Below are 25733 nucleotides of genomic sequence, written 5' to 3'. Positions count from 1 at the left end.
GCATGTAGCTCTCTCTCTCTCCTAGCTAAAAAGAAAGTGCTGTCCTGAGAACTGCTGAGCCAGGAAGCAGCCAGCCCTGCCAAGCTCCCAGGTATCCCCAGGCAGGTAACCCGGAACTAACCACTTGCTTTCCTTTCGAGTTATTTCTGGGCCCCTATTTAATTTCCCCTTTCCAATTCTAATTTCAAATCTGCTTTTTATTTTCTCGGACTTTGAAACTTCAGTTTCATGTAACACAGTCATCACGTCTCTACAGAATTAACTGGCAGCGTTATAACTTTCTTTTTTAGTAACTCAGGTTACTTCTAAGATAAGAAGTCATTTCTATCATGTAGGCCATAGTACAGTCTTACAGGCACTTCTGGCCAGGCCAAGCCCTATCCCAACTCCAGTGTAAAAAAAAAAAAGAAAATGAAAAAGTCTGCTCAAGACTAGAACTCCTCGGGGAAGGAGGAGTCACTTCTCTCGGGGCTGCCATCATGTAGCTGGCATCTGATGGTTGGCATCAAAGGTAAGCTGGGAGAACCACTGGCAAATGGCTACTACATCAGAGACAGAAGCCAGAAAGTTGGGGTGGTGGGGGGGATACCACAAGCCAGTCCTAAGAGGGCAGGCTAGGGCAGAGGGAAGAGCACAGGAGCTAACACGGAGGCCATGAGCCCCAAGTATTGTCGACGTCAGCTGTCGCTATCGGAATGTCAGCTCTGCTCCCGGCCTTAGCGTAAAGTCCGCTTTGCCTGAGCTGTCTTTTGTTCTGTGATATATAAGCCAGTCTAAAACAAGACTTTTTCTTGTTTGCACATTCAAAGGAATAGCTTCCATGAAAAATAAAAAGATGTATGTCAATGAAACACAACACAGCCAAAGAACAGCTCCCAACTTAGAGAATGAAATAGGTGAGAGCGATTTAAGAGGTGTTAAAAGAGAGAGGGGTCGGTTTTCTTCACTGCTGTGACAATGGCCCAGTTACAAATATGGTACCTGGGGCTATGTCTGTGAAAGACAGAGGCTGAACTATGATAGACAGACAGACAGACAGACAGACAGACGGGTGATAGGTAGGTGGATGATTGAGTTCATTCTGGCCATATTGGGCCCTAGCCTAAGGGGACTGACTACACGGGTCCTTATACAGTTGAATCCCGTCTCTAGAGAGGATCGCACCAGAAGCTTCCATCCATCCGTCCCCTCCGCAATGAGCAGTAGTGAGGCTGGAAAGGGCTCCAACCACACTCCACTTCAAAACAAGAGGTGTCTGCAAAGAATGTAATAGCAAAATCTGAAACTCAAAATAAACTCACAAATTAGCCTCATGAATGCAGGAAGGCAAACCCTGATTAAAACGACAGAAGACGGCCGGCTCCCCTGCACCTCAGGCAGACGGAGGCACAGTCTGATGATGGCACACTGAGCCATCATCATCAAGAGGCAGCAACCTGTCCCTGGGGCGTGGCTTCTGTACACCAGCATCTGAGGTGTCCTCCATCAGCTCTCAATGCCAGGTACCACAGAATGAGTGCGTGCTGGCCATGGTCGCCTGTAACCCTAGTGTCTGGGAGGCTGAGGCAAGAGAACTGGCAGTTTACACGGCAAGTAGCAGGCCTGATGGTTACATAGTAAGTCAGACTTTGACTCAAACTGAACCGAACCGAGCAAGACAGGTCACATGGTCTCCAGCCAATTTGAGAGGTGACGATTGAAGCCACTTTTAAAAGTTACAAAAAACAGTCTTCGTGAATGTTTGAAGTTAACCAAACTATTTAAAGCGTTATTGGCCAAGTATGGCATGACATACCTGGGTCCTCCTCCTTAGGGGGCCAAGGGAGGGGGGTTGCAAATTCAAGGGCAGCCTGAACTACCAAGTGAGACCTTGTCTCCAAAAACCATAAAATTTAAATCTCATTGATTTCCACCCCCAAAAAAAGTGTACACAGCTTTCCCGTAACCAGAAAAGGTATCTCCAGCAAGCTGTATACACTCATTTTTATGACACACGCCCCCAACATCAAGGCTAAGTGGGGTCTACTTACCGTTCCTCGACACGTCCAGTTCCACCAGCTGCATGAAGTTCGCAATCTCAGGAGGGAGCCGCTGGATTTCATTGTCGCTGAGCCCAAGCTTCCGCAGTTTGACTAGCTGAAAAAATTGCTGAAAGGGAAAATGGTCTCGCGTAAGTTTCATATGCATCCGCATGCCCTTTGGGCTAGCAAGACATTTCAGCTTTGCCGTTTAGAACTATTGAGGTCCGTACTACAGCAGGTTCCTAATCTGCTTAGGAAACAGAGCATATGAAATATCTTCATATTTGAATATAAAATATAAGAATATAAACATAAAACTATCTTCATATACAAAGGACTTTTTGGGACATACAATTTTTGTGAATTCCTATCCATCTCTAAGTCTTTAAAAATAAAAATGTTTAAAAAGTGAACAAGCAACTTCAAGAGAATAGATTGCCACATCTACTACTTATCAAAATATTAAAACTATGATATTAAATAGACATGTAAACATAAGAATAACATATTTTAGAAGAATTTTAATTAAAATTGTTTATATAAAATTAACACAGTAATTTGATTTGTTATAGATGTAATATCTCACATTTGTGCAGCAAGAAAAAAAAAATATATATATATATTCTGAGCCAGGTGCAGTAGCACATGCTTTTAATCCAAGCACTCTGGAGGCAGAGACAGGACGATCTCTGAGTTGAAGGCCAGCCTGGTCTACAAAGTGAGTTCAAGACAGCCAAGGCTACCCTGTCTTGAAAAACCAAACCAATAAAAAAAAATATTCTAACCAGGGATCAAAAGTCTGCACTGGATCCAACTGCCTGCAGCAGCCTGAATATGCACATAGTCTAGCTCCCAAGCCCTTCAACAACTACTAAAATTAATAGAGATGAACATAAATATAAAAATACACAATAAGCCTATGAAGACTACTAACATACAAAGCAAGAAGGACACTAGATAGTTATGCAACAAAATCCTTAAAGCCAAAAAGGGGGACAAATAATAATAAAGTTTTAAAAAGGAAAAAAACTGAGCTGTGCCATAAGTGGCCATAAAGAAACCAGGTCAAGTATCTCTAAAGAAAGGAAAAGTGATTGAAAATTCGTTTTTAGGAAGGAGTTAAATTGTTGTCTTCTCTTCTCTGCCCTTAGGCAGAAACCTAACTAAAAGCATGGAGGCTTTCAGGACAAGAATACGGCCACCCAGCTTAGGGCTATCTGCGAGAGCTCACCCTCTTGTCTGGGACAACCAGGACCCCAGGCACAGACACAGAGCAGAGATACCAAGCACCCTGCAGAGAGCTGACATGATAACCCCCTAGCCCAGCGCGTGTACACACACACACACACACACACACACACACACACACACACACACACACATACATTCTGCACATGCTCATCTCTCCCACCCCAGAACACACACAGGTTCTGCACACACTTATCTCTCCCACCCCAGCACACACACATACACACCCACAGGTTCTGTATATGCTCATCTCTCTCACCCTAACACACACACACACACACACACACACACACACACACACACAGAGGTTCTGCACACGCTCATCTTTCCCACTTTCCCAGGACCAGGATCTCTAATTTAAACAGAGTCCAGACTCTCTAGATAGCTTAAAAAAATAAAAAAAAAATCTAGAACATACAAGAAGCCAAGTGTGGGTGCACGCACATGAAGGACACACACACACACAAAACTATTCAGGGAACCAGAGAAAACTTCATCTGCTAAAATGCACAGCATGGAGTGGGGAGGAATGGGGACACACATCAAGCTGAAACTGTATTTTACCAAGTCAGGAAAATTCTGAATTTAAAATGCTGTAGTCTCCGCAAAAGAAGCTAAGATAAGTAAAGAAAATTAACAAACTTCCTCAGAAGTTGGGCACAACTGAGAGACGGCAAAATGGGAGGCGGGAGAAACAGGAAAACTAAACAGCTCTCCAAGTAATGATCCCCGTGGTAACACGGAGTTCAGACACCTGAAGCTGCACAGCATGGCTTCCTGGCTTCCCAGGACACACCACCAGGACAGCATGGCTGAGCTATGGCTCGGGCCGGAAACACTCCCTCCCTAGCTGGTGATGCATATGGAAGCTTCAGCAGCTGGGGAAAGAGTACCACCATCACTCAGTGGCTACTGCTTGGATCCAGGCTTTACCTCCCGCTCTCTGAATACTGGTCCAGGACCATGTGAGCAGGCCCCACCCTGTGCTCCCATGAATCCATCTCTTCCCACTGCTGTGCCCTCCCTGTTCTAACGGACTGGAACCGTTAGCCAAAATAAATCTTTCCCCCATTGTTTCTGTAGGTTGTTCTGACCACAATAATGCAAAATAACCAATACAGAATGAAAAAAAAAAAACCACACACAGAATTAAGGAATGTTGTAAACTCAGAACTGTAATCTTTAAACTTCTAAAAATGAGAGGAATAAACGGGAAAACCTAACACGGACATGAATGCAGAATGTACTGGGCACGACACAAACCTCAAGTAGAAAGTCAGGGACATGCTGCCTTTGAAAAGACAAGACGTTCTATGAAAAACTTGCTTTTCCCACACTTTCCCCAGAAGTCCAGCAAAATGTGGATGTAAATGTAAAAGAATATGATAAGATATTCAGGATACAGAATCAACAAAACTCAGAAAGGCAAAAGAAATCCCCAGAACAAAACATCAGAGATCGCCATATGGCCTGAGCCAGGAGCCCTGAGAACAACCAGTCTCATTACACAGAAGCCAAATGTATAGGCTCCCAGATGGGAGCTTTGGAAAAATGCATTCAAGTATCTCTGCTCAGGGCCTACCTGATGTGCTAGGAAGTACAAAGAAGACTCCCTGAATTATGCAACTCCCTGAATGTTCAGGGATAAAGAGGAAACAGGAATGTATTTGTTTGCAACAAAACAAGTAAAGAAGGATGGGTTAATTCCAGGAAATGTATAGCAAAAGAAGAGAAAAATCATAATATAAATGCAAAGGTTAGCTAGGAAGCATATACACCAGTCACAACAGTATTATACCATCTATATTGATTAAATCAGTATGTCAGTATTAGAAAGGCAAGAAGCTAAAAGGGTTGAATTGTCAACTTCCACTAAAGGACATCAGCCACCGGGTGGGACGTAATCCAGCTGGAAGATGGCAAGCAAGCCACTGGCCACGTGGAAGCACACCTATAGAAACGCCGTGGGGCAGGAGGTTCTCAGAGGCCCAGGGACGGAGATGTGGAAGGGAAGAGACCCCTACTCTTCACTGTGTGGCTCACGGCTGACTGAAATTGTTAAACAGTTGCATAGATTACATTGTCAAAAATAGAAAGTGAACTGACAAAGGAGAAAGCCTATACCAGGATGACAGGATGCTCCGAATGCTGATTAGAAGATGCTAGTGTTTACTAGTTGTATCTTCTCCTTTTATTGGTTAAAAAAAAAAAAAGAACTAATATTTTTACAATAATGCAAAGAGGCACTGCCTTTTAAAAAGTGGGCAACACACTAAAGACAAATGTTCTCAAGTCTGCTCTCCTCACACTGTAATTCAATAGCAAAAATAAGCATAATGCACAAATATATCTTTGCATCATGATACTGAAATTAAAACTAGGAAGCACATTGTGAATAACGAAACAGGCTCACAAGCTGCTAAATAATTATGCAAATAATAAAAATGATGATTATAAACACAATGCAACTTGGAAAGGGTTGACAAGGCAAAGAGAAAGTCAAACCAAAGCTTCCGGTTCTCTGTAAAAGCCATGCTGACTATGGGCGAGAGACTACACCGAGAAAACATTGGTGGGTGGAAGCAGATCACACTTAGGTCAGGTGACAAAAAAAAAAATACAGACTACCTAAATGAACTGTGAATCTGCACAAGTGGTTCTACTAATTGGACGTACAGGATGATGAAGAAGACGCTCAGTGGGTGCTAACCCTTGAGATTTCTTTAACCCTCAGTTGAGATTTGTTTTTGAAGGACGTCAATCTCTTTATATTACAGGTACTAAAGCGCTGGCAAACACAAGAGCCATTGAAAAGAGTCACATATTTGAATAACTGAGCAGATGCCAATTGTTCAAAGAGTCTGACGGCATCATAATACATCAATGTGTTTACTCGGGCATGAAAAGCTTACTTTATTTTTCCAAGAAAAAGAGTAATAGCAAAAGTACAAAAGCCATCACCGATTCCGTGCATCCAGGGCCCATCTGTATATAACACAAGAAATCAGGTAAATCGGGTGCTCGGGTCTGCAGTAAGGAACAACAATGACAGCATTCAAATCCCCCCACGTCTAATAGAGGTCACAACAAGCAAATAAATGTAGGGGTTTTTCCCACAGGTTGAAAGCATCCTCACCTACAGCCTGTGCCAAATACTGCTTTAGTCGACATGAAAAGGCACATAATAACTGTAAAAGTACAGTATGCTATGGCCTCCAAACGAGCCCAGTGACTCTGCAGTCCTTTCCTGCATTAGGCTGATGGATCTAATCATGGGTGTTCCGACGTTATAAACCATCTACTTTCTTATGTAATTGAGGAGACGTCACTTAAACTATATCACACTGTAGTAAACTTTCAGCGTCCTTACATAGTCAGAGGAAGAATTCATAAGCTATAAACCCTTCTCTCTGCCTTGCTTCTGAGCTCAGCCAGGGCACATGAAGAACAGTTTGTGTAGCTCTTCTGGCAGGGTGCCCGCACACTGAGCAGTCATGTGATAGAACACACAGCGACGCTATTCTTCAAATCTGCATGTTTGATTACAGCTCACTGACCCACTTAGGCTACATTCTGGGCAGTTGTATTCAGAGAACCCCAACTGCCCTGGGTTGTTACACGGCACCAGGCTCCTTACAGCCACTATTGTCTTTAGCAGATACTGAGTCTTTCATTCAGCAAAACAAAATGTTGTTCCCACTCTCCATCCGACAAGGTCTTTTGCCCCTTTGGTACTATTAATACTTCTTTTCTGCATTTGAGAAAGGGGCAGAGGAAATCTCAGTTCTAAAAGAGCTGCATCCTTTCATGTTATTATATGGCCAACCACCAATCTGCTGTACCCAAGGTGCCCAAATTCTTCCATAAAGCAGAGAAGAACCACTATATCAAGGGTTCCCATGGAGCAAAACAACAGTGTCGAGAATGACACAGCCCTCTGAAAACCTGTGGCCGGGCTGCAATCCTTTTTTCTATTTTGTATAAATTAATATGTACCTTAAATCAAATCCCTACCCCCTGTCCTCATCAAGCTAGGCTGCCTTTCTGATCAGCCACCTAGACAGATATGGTAAACCAGAAGCATTTCCTACAAAAAAATCAGGAACAAGACACAGGTGCCCACTATATCCCCAATCTTACCCAGCGGTGCTGAAAAGACCTAGATCAAAGACAAAGGGGACAGAAACAGCAAGAGCCAATACAATGGGAACTTGGAGACAGTGAAGTAAAGAAAATGCCAGAAAATAGAGACATCCCATACTCACGGAGAGGCAGTGAATACTGTGGAAAAAGGTAGAGTAGCAAAACTGATCTGCAGATATAACACAGTCTTCAACAAAAGTCCCATGATATTCTTCCAGAAAAAGATTTCTAGAATTTATCTGATGATCATTATCCCATGAAGGAGAAAGGTAAAACTGAAGTATCACACATCTGGTACCAAGTTATACTAGAGCTCTGGGAACAAAATTTGAATGTTTTTGCACTAAGACAAGAAATAGAGAATGAAGAAATAAGGTGACACAGCTACATGACAGCCAGACACCTAATGCTTGACAACAGCGTCAAACGTATACTGAAGGAAAGCCAGCCTCTTCAACAAGGATAGTGAGAAAGCTGGATTTCCATGTACAGAAAAGTGAAACTAGGTCCATTTCTCCCATCCTTCAGCAAAAAAAAAAAAAAACAAACAAACATAAAGCAGACAAAAAAGCAAAACACACACACACCCCAATCCAAAATGGATCAAAGACCTTAACAGAAGACCTGAAACTGGCAGAAGAAAGCCTAGGTAGAACATTTCAAAGCCATATCAATACCCAAAGGTCATCCAGTCAATAAATGGACCAACAGAATAGAGAATTCTCAACTAAGACATACATGGCAGAGAAGGAGTTGCAGAAGGGATAGCTAGCTCCAAGGATGTTTGAAAAAGCCATATGAAAGCCTATATTTCACAAGCTTAAATATGTACACACACACACACACACACATACATACATACATACACACACACACATATATATATATTCATATAAAAATGTTTAATAGGGCTACCCAACACAGGAGATTATGTTAGTCCTGGAAGCCACAGGTTGCCAAATAAAAAGCCACTGCCAGGTATGGTATACCTCCTCCCCTCTAGTTGTTGGACAGGTGTGTCCCAGAGACACACCTCTGCCCCAGAAACAGTGCAAACTATTGTTGTAACTCTTTGTTGCCCGTGAGAGCTTGACGGCTGAACCCGACCACTTAGAACACCACGCACAGTGGGCACAACACCTGGAGAAATGGAGTTGGTGCTGACCAGGAAGCTTCCGCCCTGCTGGCTAGCTCTCAAGTTCCAACAAGTACTCTGCAAGCTGCAGTGGATGGTTATCAACAGTCCTACCCAGTTGTGAACTTCTTTAAGGGTGTGGGTCCTGGCTGCCCACATACAGAAGTGCATACATTGCACACATTGGAGTTGATGAGTTATTAAGTAAAAAAACAGGATGCGACGTTGAGGACATAGGGAGGTGAGGGTGGATCTGGGGGGAGTTACAGAGTGAAATGAGTGACTATGCTAAAAATAGATTGTATAAAATTCTTTTTTAAAAAAAAAGATATACATAAGGCCAATAAATATTCAATAAAATATCTCACACCCCTAGCCATCAGGAATATAAAAATTAAAGCTGTAGAGCTGAGGCTATCACTCAGCTGATGGAGTATTTCCCTAGCATGCATGAGGCCCTTTGGGTTCAGTTGGGTACAAAACACAATGCCACATAAGCCAGGCACACACCTATAGTCCCAGCAACTGGAAGGTGCATGCAGGAGGACCAAAAGTTCAAGGTCACCTTCACTACACAAAGGACAGCCTATGCTATGAGAGGCCCCATATCAAAAGAAAAGGGAAAACTGGGTTGACTACTTGAGTAAGAACAGCTATCATCAAGAAACCAAAAGCCCACAGACTTTTTCAATTATAAACTGTTAATTTATAACAAAAAAAGAATCTGGAATGCTGATTCATAAAATAGAAAACTCATATCCATATGCTCTCGAACAACAAATAGTTCATGTAGTTGATAAATATGAAATGGGACAAGAAGTTCCTTCCTTTACAAGAACTATTTTTTTCTATAATTGGAGAAATGATTTTATTTGCCAGTTTATTTCCTCCGAAGACCAATTAGTACTATTTAATAGGTTGTGTTTTAGGTGTACAGGAAGCCTTTGTGCAACAAAGAAAAGAGCATTCATTTCTTTCCATAGCTCTAAAATCTCAGATGAGCCAATTTTAAACAGACAAATCTGCTCCCCGCCTGAGTGCTAGCAGGTGTGCTCTTGGGCACTGGTAACAGGGGGCTGCTTTTATTTTGTTCAAAATAAGTCTTCAATTTTTGAGTATTTTGTTCCCATTGATAATTCTATCCTTTCATTTGCTGGCATATTGAAGTATTCTCATGGCACTTCTATGCCCAATTACTCTTTCGCCATTAATGATCTTTAGTAAAGACGTAAATGCCCAAGGTTGCCGACCATTGTTGGAAAGGCTCAGGGGTAAATCACTCTGAAAATCACAAAGCCGGGAATGCTCTGTTCTCTGTGCTTGATCAGAGCAGTGGACAAAACTGACAGTGGCTTTTGCAATCACTTAGACAGTAGAAACTCTTAATTAAAATCAGAAGACATTAGAACAGTATTACATTTCTGGGAGCCTACATAAGCTGTTGATGTGGAAAGACCAGGCTGCTGGTGCCACCGAGAAGCGACAGGGGCTAGGCAGAGCGGGCTGGCCCAGGAAAGATCAACTAAGAAAATGCTATCAACCAAAACACATCAGAGGAAGGAGTAAACAGAGATGCCAGATGCAAGCAATGGTACTCATCACTAGCTATTAAAATTCATGCATCTGGAACGTATTTAATAATATAATATAATGCACATATGCACTCTAGGGTTGAGGGAAACAAAGTTAAAATATATAAGTAGTATAAACTTTATTTTTGCTTAAAGGTGTGGCAGGATTATGGGGGAGGCAAAGGGATATATCTGTTGAAAGAAAATAAATTAAGCCAAGTGATTGGGGACCGCTGAGCTTGTGTACTTCTATACTGCTGCTGTGAATCACAGAAAATCAAAGAGGCAGTGTGTACACTGTTACATTTCCTTCACATTTTCTCTTTTGGGTTGTTTTAGTTTGCTTTTCTGAGACAAGAGTGTTGCTTTGTGGCCCTGTGTAGCCTTGAGTTGGAATTACAGAAACATAGCACTGATCTTTTTTTCTTCATAACTTAAACAGTGGTAACATCAAAAAAACTTGAAAAGATAAATAGATAACTATTTTACATGTAAAGGAAGGAAACCAAGGAGGCAGAGATGTGCTTCCTAGAGTGTTTGCCTGGCACGCATGAAGCTCTGAGTCAAATCTCTTGAGCCCCTAAAGAACTGGGTGGGGTGCACTTGCCCCTGTTGCCCGCATTTGGAGGGTAGAAGGCAGAAGACTAGAAGTTCACGGTCATACTCAGCTGTGCAATCAGCTCAAGGCCAACATGGGATAAGAGAGGAAAAATACAAAAGCCAAGTATGTTAGGGCATGTTTATTAAACTGGACTGATGCTTGTGCACTGGTGTTTAGGTTAAGCTACGTTTTCATTTTTCACGCTGAACTGTTGAGGTCTCATGTTGAAGCTGAGTTTAAACTAATTTAATTAGCAATGGACTAATTTTTTGGTGAAAGAATTTTCAAGGCAGCATTCAAACTGTATCATCAGTGTTGCTCACTGCCCTCTCAAGCAGGTCCACAGTGACAGGAAGTGGGAACGTAGAGAGGATGTAAAGGACAAGTAGATGTGGAGTTTAACAGGGACAGGCCTAGGTCCCCTTTCAGAGGGGAGCGTGTGGGACACAAAACATCTGGAATCATCAAGATCCGAGAGAGACATTAAAGAGACCCCTCCAGACCTGCCCTGGAAAAGGTACCTCAGAGTAGCAGCACTTAGGAGACATAGAAGGCTCCACCTTGTAAAATCAAACTCAATTAAAGGACAGTGCCTATGCTGAGAATACTGATGAAAGTTTCCCTGCTCTGCAAAAGCAACTGTCCAGCAAAGTACACCTCCACCTACCCCAGGTCAGCACAGAGAAACTGATGCGATGGGGGGGAGGGGGAGGGGGAGAGAGGGGCAGCGCTCCGTCTCAAGCAGGTGGCAGATGTTGGTCGTCATCATATCAAGATAATGGTGTTGCATGCATGAAAGATACAGGACTGAAGGGATCATGGGGGCTTGTGTCTAAGTCTCAGAGCGCTCCTGAGGCCAGACAGCAAGTGGCAAGGTATGTGTTCTGTTAAGAGACTCCTCTGGGAGACTACTGAATGAAGCCTAAGTTACAGTGCAGACCTGAGGATGCTCACGTTGCCAGAACCATGTGACATCCCCAGGAAAGCGCTGCGGACGTAGAGGGAAATCAGCCCAAGAGAGATGGACAACCTAAGTCCTTGGAGCCTGTAGGACTCTACCATGAGCCCCAGACACTGGACATTGCCGTGAAAGGCTTGGTGGTTTTTCTGTTGCATTACAGTCTTGCTCTGTTCCCATCATTCTTTGCTGTACCCTGACTCTTCCCTTTTAGAATGGGATATTTATTCTGTGCCCCTGTGTGTTCGAAGCACGTAGCTTGTTTTTAGATGGTAGGAACTCACACTTGAGTGAATGCCTTCAGGCTGGTCATAGTAGTCCATGTCTTTAATCCCAGCACTCAGGAGAGAGACGCAAGCAGATCTTTGTGAGTTCAAGGCCGACCTGATCTACCTATGGAGTTATAGGTCATCTAATGGCTATGTGAAATCCTGTCCCAAAAAACAAGCAAACAAACAACACTGCCTTCCATCTCAGTTGGGACTCAGCCTTTGAACGTGTAAAGCTGTATTGAAATTATTAAACAAAACACTGTGGGGACTTTGAATCTGGACTGATTGTGTTCCACACTCTGAGATAGCCACAAGTCTATGAGGACAAAGGGTAGAAGGTAAAGGCCCAAAAGTGATATGTTTGGATGTCATGCTGACAAGGGTGTCATTGTGATGGTTGATCTTAAGTGCCAACGTGACTTGATGCAGAATCACCATGGAAACCCAGTGCAGACCACCCATTTGTCTTCTGCCATGTCTCCTTTATTTACTACTGTGCAAAACACGTGAATAAAGCAGCTTAAGGAAGAAAGTGTTTACTCCTCCTAGTTTGAGAGTGTCATCCATAACAGCAGAAAAACTGTCATGGCAGAAGCTCGAGGAAGCCGACATGCCTATGAGGGATTTTTCTTTTGTTTTGCTTGTTTGAGACAGTTTTATTATATAGCCTGGGGTGGCCTAGAACTCACTATGTAGACCACACTGGCTTCTAGTTCACACAGATCTGTCTGCCTCTGCCTTCCTGACTGCCGGGACTAAGGCATGCGCCACCATTCCTGGCTCGGTGGGGAACTGCTTTAGATTTTCTTTTTAGACATTTTTGGGTTAAATGAAGTAGAAAATCCTATTCTATTTGTGGATGGTACCATTTGACGTTCTGGGTTCTCAGACCAGAAAAAAAAAAAAGAAAAGAAAAGAAAAAAGAAAGAAAAGAAGGAAGGAACAGAGAGATGGAGAGGGAAGGAGAGAGAGAGTGTGTGTTAAGCAAAGACAGTCATCACTTTCTGCCTTCTGACTAGGGATCCAGTGGAGCTAGCCGCCTCCAGCTCCGCCCAGCATCACCCCCTCCCCCACTCCCCTGCAAATGATACACTCTGGAGCTACAAGCAGTAATAAACAAACACGGTCCATGTCAAGTTGTTTTCGTTACATAGTTTATCATAGCAATGAAGAAAGTAAGAGAAAGTTTAAAGAGATGTTCAAACAAGGAGCCCTGACGCCTAAAGGGATCCAGAAGATGACATAAGGCAAGTTGGAGAGTAACTAACATATAAGATAAGAAGCAAAAAAATCACAATAAATGAGGAACGTCCTGCTAAGAAAGACCATGGGCTGGCAAGATGTCTCAGTGGGTAAAAGTCGTTGGCACAGAGGATAATTATCTGAAATTGATCCCTGAGAATGACATGATAAAAAGAGGAAGCCAATTCCCACAAGCTGTCCTCTGACCTCAACAGACATACATTGTGACTCACACATAGGCGCGTGCGCGCGTGCACACACACACACACACACACACACACACACACGAGAGAGAGAGAGAGAGAGAGAGAGAGAGAGAGAGAGAGAGAGAGAGAGAGAGAGAAGGAGAGGGAGGGAAATGTAGTAAAAATGTTTTTAAAGAAAGGATAGCTAAGTATCTCTAATTATAATATACTACATCTGTTATACTTCCTCAGGAGGAAAAGCATACTGTTTTATAGACAGCCATGCCATTAACAATATGTGCAAAGATTCCCACAAGGCATCCACTAGAAATGGATGCCAGCAGGCTGCGCCAGAAGGTTCTTGGTCAACTTTCCCAGTAAAACACCAACCTTCACGCAGGCACTATGTCTAAAGAGTAATGGGCTCAGCAAAGGGTGAACTCAGGAATGTGAGATAACCAGTGCTCACCCTGTATGGACAGGGATTCCCGCGCTGCATCCTGACTGCTAAGGGGCTTTTCATCTTCTGAAGCGATAAACTGATCCTATTCCAGACTAGATTTGAGTCAACAACTGGAAGACTCTGCAAATAACACAATGCCTTAAAACTTAAGCTCAGCTCGCTTCCAAGGCAAAATTTAGTTACATTTTAATGAATAATTACATGGAAAGGCCTTTATTTTATATTCTCAATAATGCTGTCGACAAATTTTCAAACTATTATCAAGAAGTCTTGAAGGGGACGGGAATAAATATCACAATTTACCACGTAATGCAACACAACACACTGAAGCCAAGGATCTGTATCTTTTTTTTTCCTTTTTTCTTTTTTATTCTTTTAGGGATCTGTATCTTAAACCATGACGCCCACTAAGCTTTGTACTGCTAGCCATGATGTCACTGCACTTATTTTAGAAAGCCTGTTTCAAGATCTTGCCACAGTACTTTTCTAAAGCAGGAGAAGGGGACCTTTACGGGGGAGAATACAGCAAAGACTGCAAACTCACCCTGTCACCAGAGGCACATACCCCGGGTTCCCACAGGACCCCAGCTGATGCAAGAACAAGTCATGTGAGCTGGGTTAATGTGCAATGCTGTGCATTCAGACTGTTAGGCTCTATATAGATTTAGGCACTTAGAAATATAATTATCTAATTATGATCACTGTAGGATTTAATAATGGAAGTGAGCTGAACTTCTTGAACGTTTGCTAACATTAGTCTGGATACACATAAGCTATAACACTTTTATAATTACAAGATTTACATTCTGTGGTGTTAATATAAGGGTTTCTCGCTATCCTCACAGGCTTCTATTCCAATGTTTCTGTAGCTGCTGAAGGGGCAGCCTTGTCTCTTCAAAATAAATGTTGTATGTTTAAATTTCTCAAGCTGGCTTAAGTTCATGGTGTTTCCTACTATTTGACCAAAACAGTGAAGTGAACAGCAGGATGGACAAGCTCAGAACATCCCCTAGCAACTCAGCAATGCAAACCCAAACAGCTCTCACACTGACCACCACGGCTCAGCGCCACAAAATATCAAATCCTATCATTAATCCAGATGAAGATCTGCAGACACAGCCCTGAGTGAGAACCATCTGAACTGCACCACTGTTTAAGGCACAAGAGCAATGCACCACTAGAACGCAACAGAGTCTGCCCACCTCCCCAACCTGCACTTCCTTCTGATCAAATGCTCAAGCCATGAGGCTGCTTGCTGCAGGACGAAACAGGCAGCCACTGGAGCCATTCAGTTAAAAGATGTTCTTTTCAACAATCTGTCAACGTTTTTGTTTGTTTGTTTGCTAGCAACCTTGGTAAGAGGCAAAACACTCTTGATGTTGTCCAATACAAAATCTTCCAAGCATGATGGGTGTTGGTCTAAGGCCACAGAGCGAGCTACCCTACTACTACAAGTAGGGCTACAGTTCTTTCCCTGTCACTAAGCTCGTGAAGCTAGCTTTGGCTGAGTCCTTGCATTTGCTGGCTAGATGGATGCTCAAGCATTATTTAGTAAGAGCCAAATTCAGCACCATCATTTGAAGTTTCTAGAGTCAGAAATCTCTGTGACATGCAACCAGAAATTCATGAAACCCTATCTCAAAAACTAAAGAGGAGGAGGACAAGGAGGAGAAGGAAGAGAAGGAAGAGGAGAAGCAGGAGGAGAAGCAGGAGGAAAAGGAGAAGGAAAAGCAGGAGGAGGAGAAGCAGGAGGAGGAGAAGGAGGAGGAGGAGCAGGAGAAGGAGGAGGAGAAGCAGGAGCAGGAGCAGGAGAAGCAGGAGCAGGAGGAGGAGAAGCAGGAGCAGGAGGAGGAGCAAGAGAAGGAGGAGGAGCAGGAGAAGGAGGAGGAGCAGGAGAAGGAGGAGGAGCAGGAGGAGCAGGAGCAGGAGGAGCAGGAGGAGGAGAAGGAGGAAGAGGAGGAGAAGCAGGAGAAGGAGGAGGAGGAGAAGGAGGAGGGGGAGAAGCAGGAAGAGTAAAAGGAAAAGGAGGAAGAGGAGTAAAAGGAGGAGTAAAAGGAGGAGGAGAAGGATGAAAAGAATTCATGAGGAGGAAAAGAATTCATAAGGGGGAGAACAGAAAAGCTTGGGAAATGGCTCAGCAGGTTAAGTGCCTGCTGTGTTAGTGTAAGGATGGAGTCTGCATCTCCAACAGCCCATATAAATACCTGATGGACATGACAATCCTCAATAGTCCCAGCACTCAGAGGCAGACACAGGGGTCCCCGGAGAAAGCTAGTTAGCCAGATTGGCCAAAATTGGAGGCTGTGGATTCAAGTGAGATACTCTATCTGAATATGTACGAAGGTCACACTCACACTGTGCACCTGCAATACACATGAACACATGTAAAGGGGGTGGTACTGTAAAATACTCCCAAACATAATTCCAACGTGAGGTTGGGGAGAGCATCCTTGGCACCTGAACCTCCAGGAACAGGAAGAGCTCCCAGGTGCCCAGGTGTGACTTGTCCTCTAAGATCCCTGAGCAATTTTCTGAGCTGGTTCAGTGGTCTCCATGACCTCTCTGTTCCAATTTCCCAGCGTCTAACTCCCAGGTGACAGTCCAGTTTCTTAACCCAGATCCATACAAAACAAGGAAGCACAACCACTGTGCTCTGACTTGCTGGCCCTATCCTCAGGACCATTAGGGGTCACAGGAGAGGTGGTCCCCACTTCCTCACTCTGCCTCTGAAGGTGTGGAAAAGTCTTCCAGAGCCTGACACTTAGGGCCTGGTATGCCCAGACTTCTTTAAAAGACTTTATCACACGTAGGAGTTAAACCAACTTAAAATTCAAATGTATCACTAAGAGAATGCTTCTGAAACCCTAATTCCAAAAACTTTACAACACTGCTTTATTTATTTTCACAAGAGCAACTCTAAAATAATGAGAAATCATCCCAATGTGCCAGATATTAGGTAAGGCTTCCACATACGCACAATTGCGCTGAAGCTAAAAGCAGCTCTAATCCCGGCAGCTACCTTGAATTTACCAAAGAAGAAACTGAAGCAGAGATGGAGCCTGCCAGGTTGGCCACACAGGGGAGTCACTGCTGACACCCAGAACCACACTCAAAGCCCCACGCCCATTTACTATCAACAGCAGAACAGAGTGCACTATGGAGTCCAAAGTCTCTAGTGCTCCCTAACTAACTGGCTGGCTAAGTCAGACATGCACCTTAGCCTCCCTAACACCCTGGTTTCTCCATGTGAAAATTAGTAATCATGGTGTCCCTCTCTACTGTGATGGCCATTGTGTGAGCACTGGTAACTCTGGTAATGTATCCAGAATAGTAGCAAGGAAATGTAGAATGTGTTATCTATAATAATTGTTTGTTATTTTTTTAAAAAAACACATCCTTCTTTGTATCCAAATTACAAACAGTTCTCAAATGCAATAACCAGTGGTGACCCATCCATCTTGCTAACCCTTGGAATGTACTCTCAAGATGCAACTCAGTTCCTAAGCAACAATAGGACTGATACATTTTTGAGACTTTCTTTCATTTGCAACAGCAGAGAAGGACCACACAGGGAAGACACTCCAGACAGACTGCATGGAACAAATGTTACATGGTCTCAAAGACTGGACTTTAAATACAAGTCCCATAACCCATAATCAGTTAGGTACTTGGGCTTCTATTCCAAACACAGCAAGAAAATCTGAAAGTGTATTTCATACTAATCAAGCCAACAAAAACAAAACAAAGGTGAGCTAAAATATAAAGGAAAGTGCTGGAGAGAGATCAGGAAAGCTCAGAGCTAGGTCCGAAAGACTGAGTGACCCTTAGGTAAATTATGTAGTGTGGGTTTTTTTTCCTTAGTCTTTGATGAAAGAGCCTCTATCTCCCCAAGAGCTCCGCTTCTAACATTCCTTTCTAGGTCAGGGCCAGGAATGCAGGACACATTTCTATATGCTCAGGAACCCTATAAAGTGTGACTGCATCTTCAAGTAGGCCCGCTGAACTCCATCTGCCCCCAACACAATATAAACATGTCTTTCAGAGCTTTCCACTGGCTGACCATTCATTACAGGACGAGGTAGAAACTCAAAGAACCCTGGTACGTGCTACGACATCACTAGCGTTAGTGGGTTTTAAGAGCTTATCAAGCACTGGTTACTACACAACTGATTGGCAGATGTGAAATGCCAGAGCCACACCTCACACCAGCTTCTGCTGAGAGTCCAGTGTCCTATGGTTCTGTCCTGTCGGCAATTTCTAACTTCAGTTCCCAAACGCACAAGGTCTGGCGCCCTATGTTCACGCTGATGAGCCAATTGCCATCAGTTATGACTTTCTTGTGCCTAATACCTTTTCTCCAGCAACTACATCTTACATTTTTCAAATACCACTTCTCTGAAGCCTCAGCCAAGTGTCTGGGCAGAGCAAAAGATGTTTCCTTATCTCTCTGCTCTTTCAACAGCTGGACAAACCCCCGGCTGAAATAAAGAGTAAACTAAACAGGTCATAGTGTGCCTCGGAATACTACCACACTTCTGCTTGTCAATAGGTGTCCAATGCCCACATGTCCAATGAAGTAGAGCGATGCTGTCTACTAAAATGCTTTTGAAGTTCCTGTTCAGAAGACTTAGCTCACATGTATTCCCACTCCCTGGTCAGAAAAAATGAGGGAAAGGAGCAGCTTTGTGCCAGAAGAGTCAAGTCTACCAGTCTTGATGTCCCAGGATAGTTACACTAACTAGGCATATGGTTCCTTGGGCCCACCTACTAATGGTTCCGAAGCCAAGACATTGAGATCGGGCCTCTAACTTACTCAGTCAACTCTCATGAGGCAGCAAATCTTGGAAACACTTGGTATATAAGTTAGTTACTTTTTTCATTGCTATGGGGACAAAAAAGATACCCAACAAAAGCAATTTAAGGACGGAATGGTATATATTCTGAGTCATGGATTGAGAGCACAGTCTATCACAGAGAGGGAAGGCCTGGTGGCAGGTGCACGAGGCAGCTAGCTGGGCACACAGCGCCCACGGTCAGGAAGGAGGGATGAACAGCTGATACGCCACTTGCTTTGCCCTTTCTGTTTGGTGGCGTCATCAAGAGCCCTAGCCATGGGGTGGAGTGCCCACAGCCAAGTAGATCTTTCCTCTTTGGCTAAACCTTTCTTGAAAGTCTCACAAACAAGGCCAGAGCTGTTTCCCAGGGCACTCCAGATCTAGCCAGGCTGACAATAAAGATCAACAATCGCACTTAGTTAAATTACTTCCTTGAAGGCATGGCTGCTTCTTCGAATCACATGAGGGGCAGCCAGCTGAACCTTCTGAGACCTGAGCCCAGGGGACTGGTGAACAGGTTAAAGTACGGATTCACTACAGCAGTGACAACACAGTCCCCAAGAGAAAATGTGTGGTGCATAAGGAGCGAGAAGTAATAACCTCAGTTATTACAACACTTGCATTTATCTAAAGTGGATATAAAACCCTAATTTCAGAACTGGACAGTAAAAATACTCCAGTCTGTAGTTCTCCAAGGAGATAACATCCCCCACCTGTGTTATCAGGAGGCCCCTAGGCCCTACTATCAGAGCTTGATTCTGGAGGTCTGCGGTGGGTGCTAGGCTGCAGTTGACTCCATGAAGGAAGAGCCAAGCCTCAGAGACTCTGGTTGTGTGGATGTGGAAACTAGCTGGGGAGGGGACGGAGGGGACATCGAGGCTGAAATGGTGAGCAGAGCATCCTTCCCCACATAGGAAGGAACTCACTCCACACCAACCCTGATTCTGTATGCCAGAACAATACGACTAATTTTATTTTAACTAAGATTCCTTTTCTTTTCTTTTTTTTTTTGTTTGTTTGTTTGTTTTTGTTTTGTTTTTTCGAGACAGAGTTTCTCCGTGTATCCTTGACTGTCCTGGACTCACATTGTAGACCAGGCTGGCCTCAAACCCACAGCGATCCACCTGCCTCTGCCTCCTGAGTGCTAGGATTAAAGGTGTGCGCCACCACGCCCAGCTCAAGATTCCTTTTCTTCATGTTTGTGTCTGCACACGTATGTGTCCCTAAGTGTGTTCAGAGATGCACACTAAAAGTCTTCCTCTATCACTCACCACCGTAGTTTTTGAGAAAGGCTCTTTCGTGGAACCTACACCACTTGATGTTTCACTAGAACGGCTGGCCAGGGAGCCCCCCAGGATCGGACACCTCTGCTTCCCCTCTCTCTGCTACTCAGGTGCAGAAGCTCCAATCCACGCTACCATGTCAGACTTTCAACAGGGATTCAAACACAGGTCTTCATGTCTGAACAGCAGCTTTCCCACCGAGCCACGTCCTCAGTGCAATATTGGTTTTTCTGAAGTCACTATCACTGCTGCCTCCAGCAACAGAAAGCACACCTATGCTTTGATGATTTCCCCATGTTCTGTGCCAAGGGCCTGCTAGCAATTTCTGGGTTTGTTTTTCTCTTTCGCCCTCTATTTTGTCAGCTTACAGAACACAGGACTCCACCCATATCAGAAAAGCATTTTATCACCAGACTATATCCCAAGACCTCTTTTTTTTTTTTTTTACACTGTCTCTTGAAGCTGGCTTTGAACTAATTTCACAACCCAGGTGGGCCTCAAAGTTGTCATCTTCCTGCCTCAGTCTCTCCCAGTTATTGTCACTACAGGCCCAAGCCTCGAGGTCTCGATTTCCAAGGTTAATTTTAAACGCAGTAGCAGTAGAGTTTACCAGACACCTCAGAGAGAGCCAATGTGATGTCCAGGCTTCTTGAGCTAAGGCCGCCCAAACTAGCATTCAAGATAAATTACATTTTTAAGTAGGGCAGCCAAATTTTCTAAACTGGTCACTTTCCAGAACCTCAGATTTGCAAAGACGCATACAGCACTATATCCAGAGTCTGGTCTACTTCCGTTTTATGGTCAAGGCCATGATGGACAAACTCTAAGGGACAATGCCATGCTCTGTCCCCGTGTGTGCTTAACAGGCAACAATGAGGAACGCATAGGATACAGGAACACAGAAAAGAGCAATCAGACTACAAGTCTAGTGATGAACTTGGTCATGCCCCATGAAGGGGCTCATGGGAGTCAAATAACTAACTGCATGTCCAGCCATGGCTCTGAGTATCTAAAGACCTACGTGAGAAAAGAATTAGACTTGCTTGATATGGTCCAACACCAAGACAGTAAATATATGAAAACAAGTAAGTGTATGTGGTGTGTGTGTGTGTGTGTGTGTGTGTGTGTGTAATGTGGCAGAGTCTGGGAATGCAGTGAGGTCTATGCAAGTGTGGGCTGGATGATAACTTGATATAGTTTTCTAAAAGAACTGTAGAATCAGACATGCAACCGATCTAGAAAGTTCCTTAATGACCCTACAGCTCTCTATGTTCCATGTCTAGGCATATTTTCAGCCTCATATTCAAATTTTGCCAAGGTAATTTACCGTAAGACTGGATGAGATGCACTTTGGCCTACAACTGACTAACATATAAATACAGCATTTACAGGAAGCAACAAGGAAATCTATAGATTATCTGGGGTCATATTACAAAATCCAAGCACAGCACGAGGTATGGAATAACCCCTGGTAAATGAAAAAGAGCATGAAGGAAGCAATAGTCAGGTAAGTGGCAAAATCATAGAAATTTTCTTGAGGACTGTAAGAAAGAAGAAAGACCAAATTTATAATCTTCTTTCTTCAGAAACTACAGGTATGTACCACCACTCACAGTGATGCAGACAATTCTTAGATGAAGAAATATAATTGATTTCTTACCAAATTTTTCCATGCTGATACTTACATTAAACTTTTTAAAAAAATGCTTCACGGAGGACAGTATTATGTGGGATCAGCTGCCTGCTGATATGTGGTGGGTACCTCAGCTGCCTCAGACACAGGCAGGCTGGAGCCAGCACTAAGCCTGAATCACAGCAAGAACAGAAAGAAATGAAAAGCCTACAGGGTACCCAACATCGTCATCTACAAATGTGCTGGCTGAATTCATAGACCTCTTTGAAATATGCAATCCGTTCTCAGGGCTAGGCTTTGGAAATGCACCCAAGTCACTTGGGTGTTGTCCTGCTTAGCCCTGATTGTCAACCTGACACAGTCTTGAGATCCTGCTGACTTCCTTCAGTGATAGACTGTGAGCTGGAAACATGGGGGTGGGGGGGGGGATAAACCCTTTCCTCTCCTAGGTTGCTTTTGGTCAGTGTTCCGTCACAGCAATAGAGATTTAATCGAGCAGAATCTGTCCTAGGCTCCTTTCTGTTGCTATGACAACACCCCAGCCCAAAAGCAACCTAGTGAGGCTCTGTTCTGTTTACAACGCTCGGGGAGCAATCATCACTGACAGGAAGACAGACAAAAAACTCGCCCATACCAGTGAAGCACGGCATGGAGAAACACTGCAATGTGGCTCGTGTTTAGCTGGCTTCTTACAGGCCGGGACTACCTGCCTAGGGATGGTACTGCTCTCCTGCACCAATTAATAATCAGCACTCCAGATACTCTACCACAGGCCAATCCTACCTAGGTAATTCCTCCTCTCAGATGGCTCTAGGCTGTGTCAAGACGTCAGTCAAAGGTAGCCAGGGCATGGGTACCTGTGATGGCTATTCTGGGAGAATCGGGATGGCAGTCTGTTCCTCTGGCCCTTTCTAGCACGTGGGAAGGCTTGCACCTAACTGAGCTCAGCCTTCCTCGCTCATGGGACATACCTGCATCTCCCAAAAATACGCATGCGGGTTAAATGTCTGCGGGAATTCAGTGGGAATGAGTCCTCTGTGCAACTCATCTCCCTCACACTCTCAAGGAGCATAATCCACAGGGACAGAGTCGGGGGAACAGAACAAGAGTTAAGTTATATTCAGTGAGGTTACGATACTCTGCCAGTATTGTAGAGATGGCCATTTGTCTGCTAAACCTGCGTGAACCAGAGCTAAATGTGAGCCAAGCACTTCCCAGCCCAGGAGTCTCTGAGGAACTGGCCTCCTGTCCAGTGACAATCTGAGCCTGGAAGCTCGCCCTCCCCATCAACCATTAGCAACACATGTTTTCACTGCTTGTTCTGCCCTGGCTTGTGAAGGCAATGGGAATGCCAACAACTTTCCTGGTTCTCAGAACAGCAGAGATGCCCTCCTGGGTCAGAGCACAACAACTCTAACAGAATACACGGAGGCATCGCCCCCTTCCCTCTCCCTCCACGTGGGATGTGCACGTCACTGAGTGTCTCTCAGGCTTCTTGTGGACCTTTATTTTAGAGCTGCCCGTTTGTCTGAAGAGTGAAAGGTCAAGTTTAAAGCATGCTCCTTGCTCTCCTGGGCATGTCAGCCTTTGCTGTGCCTAGACCCTCCCTCAGCTCCTCTGCACTTTCACTCCATTGCTATGTCCTTATCGCCGCAGATCTATACTCCATACCGGCCACCTGACCCTTTAGCAGTTCTCAGAACACCTGGAAATGCAAAGCGGTTAGGAACAGAGAGAGATGGCCTCTTGACACATGACCGGTGTGGTAATGACATTCTCTTTGACCAACTTTATTTCAAAACCAGCACTGAAATACTCTTTACTGGCCCCTCTTAAAAAAGTAAAAATCAATTAATCTCACATTTAAAAAAATAATAATAATAAGTGGCTGGACATGGTGGCGCACGCCTTTAATCCCAGCATTCCGGAGGTAGAGGCAGGTGGATCGCTGTGAGTTTGAGGCCAGCCTGGTCTACAAAGCGAGTCCAGGACAGCCAAGCTACACAGAGAAACACTGTCTCAAAAAACAAACAAAACAAACAAAAGTGAAGGGGCTGGAGAGATGGCTCAGTGGTTAAGAGAACAGACTGTTCATCCAGAGGACCCAGGTTCAAGTCCTATCGCCCACATGGCAGCTCACAACTGACTATAAATTCAAGATCAAGCATTCTCACACAGACATGCATGCAGACAAAACACCAGTGCACATTTAAAAAAATAATAATAATAAAAATAAGTGAAGAAAGGATGAAAGAAAAGTCAAGTGTTAAAGAAAAACACTAGCTAATTGTCACTTCCTTCCAATTCCAACTGCACAATGTATCTGCTAACACGCCCCTTAGCACCGTCTACTGGTGCGGCAGCTCCAGCGTCTACACAGAACAATGCCCTGGAATGGCGGGAGAAGTAACGTATTAAGAAGAAGCAAGGCCAGGTGTGGTGATGCATGCCTACCATCCCAGTCCTCCAAGGGCTGAGGCAGGAGAATAGCCACAAGTTCACAGACATGAAGAACTACCTAGTGAATTCCATGTCAGCCAGAGGGACAAAACGCCTTATCTCAGCATAGAAAAGAGAGGATGGAGAGGGGGAAGAGGAGGAAAAAATACTCACATAATCAAGACTACAAAATATTTTCTGAATAAATAAGACACAAAGCAGAGAAAGCATCATCATAACTCATGCTGCTAAGTCCCTGAGCCAGACAACCGAGACCCGGTATTTGGGAGGGAAGGGCGGCCTCAAAAAATGTTCTAATTTCTTTAATATCAAAAGTGAAAAAACACTGAGTAACAACGAATATATAATAATGAACTAACCCTGAATTATATTTGTCTAGAGCAGCCATAAGCTACAATTTACATTTTATGGAAGAAGTAGCTATTAAAAGCAAAATGCCTACGGGAGGGCCCAGGAAAGTCACCTGTGGCTTCGTCCTTGGAGAACAAGCAGAGCGAGTGAGTCAGGTCACTAGGGATCCAAGGCAGACACGGAACCCACAGGGCGGTCAAGTGATGTACAAACGCCGCTCTGCAGAGAAAGGCCAGGGTGAGCCAACGCTGCACGCTGTAACAAGCATGGAGTAAAGGAAGCAATGTTTGCTTTCAACTGTTCAGAGAACGCTGGGTGGCTGGTTCTTGTGTGTCCTTTTCAAATGATAAAAGAACAAGCTCGAATTCCCCTAGGATGAATGCAGATAGATGTGGCTCCAGGTGGCTGCCGGCTCTACAGGGTACAAGTGAGCCGTGCCCACGGTGACCCTAAGTGCTGGCTGGGTTTGTGCGTTGCTTTGCTCTTTTTCCCTGCTCATTTTACTACAAGTGGCTTCAGCCTGCTCCTTTTTCAACTATAGCAAATAATGTCTCACACCTTTCCAGGAAGCACCTGCAATTCAGTAATGTATGAATAACTCCTTCCTTATGGCACTCTAGACAAAACAGAGAAACTCGGGCTGAGGGATAAAATGAGGGGTGGGAAATCAAACTGGCTGGACAAGCAACAGCCACTTGACAAATGCTGACTGGCAGGCTCTTCTGCCTGTCAGAAGACCCCCGGGGGGGGGGGGGGAGGACTGAGGGGATGGGCAGTGCTTTCCATAGCTGGAGACCTGAGCTTCAGCTGGTATTCTGGGAAGCAGTGTGTCTGCCCAGGGAAAGGCGCCTGCAGGGTGGCTAACATACTGGTCTGTCGTGCCTGCGTGCCGGGCCTGAGATGCAGAGGCCGCTCCGTTTTATTCCAGGGAAATTGAACAGAAACAAGAGCTCAAAAGGTGAAGCATTTGGGAGAGCATGCAGCTAGTGAAGAGCCTCGCAGGACCAGGACGCAGGCTCCAGCTCCTACTTTCCTTTCATCCCATCACATTCATCGCTGCCAGCTTTAGGGTCCTTGAGACTGACAGGTATGTTGTATAAAATCAGAACTGACTCCATCACGTTTTACACTAATGTGCTAATCTAATTAGAACAGATTCAGCCTCGAGAAATGCAGAGTTTTGCACTGAGATCCAAAATCCTAAAGTTCAGTACAGTCGTGGAGACTTGGCCTAAAGGCTGCAGAAAGGTTTTAACCGTGAGCATAATTTGAGCCCAAGAGTCACGTGCCTGAAATACTCATATTAACTAAAACTATAAACTCAACGGGAAT

The 25733-nt window shown here is 44.2% G+C and overlaps 1 protein-coding gene across 3 annotated transcripts in view; it reads right to left on the bottom strand.

Annotated features, from left to right (window-relative positions):
- LRRC1 (leucine rich repeat containing 1) overlaps window positions 1–25733 on the bottom strand; it is a 131914-nt gene that overhangs the window by 81826 nt on the left and 24355 nt on the right. For 2 of the 3 annotated variants that reach the window (XM_084752101.1, XM_084752102.1), the window contains exon 2: window positions 2031–2148. In XM_084752101.1, the coding sequence (XP_084608227.1) occupies window positions 2031–2148 (118 nt within the window). Of the gene's footprint in view, window positions 1–2030; window positions 2149–24513; window positions 24605–25733 lie in introns of those variants that run through there. The other variant, XM_084752103.1, reaches the window with a different exon arrangement.

This window comes from Acomys minous (assembly GCF_964271855.1).
Source record: "Acomys minous genome assembly, chromosome: 13".
NCBI classification, from domain to species: Eukaryota; Metazoa; Chordata; class Mammalia; order Rodentia; family Muridae; genus Acomys; species Acomys minous.
This window is presented reverse-complemented; position numbering and strand designations above follow the sequence as displayed.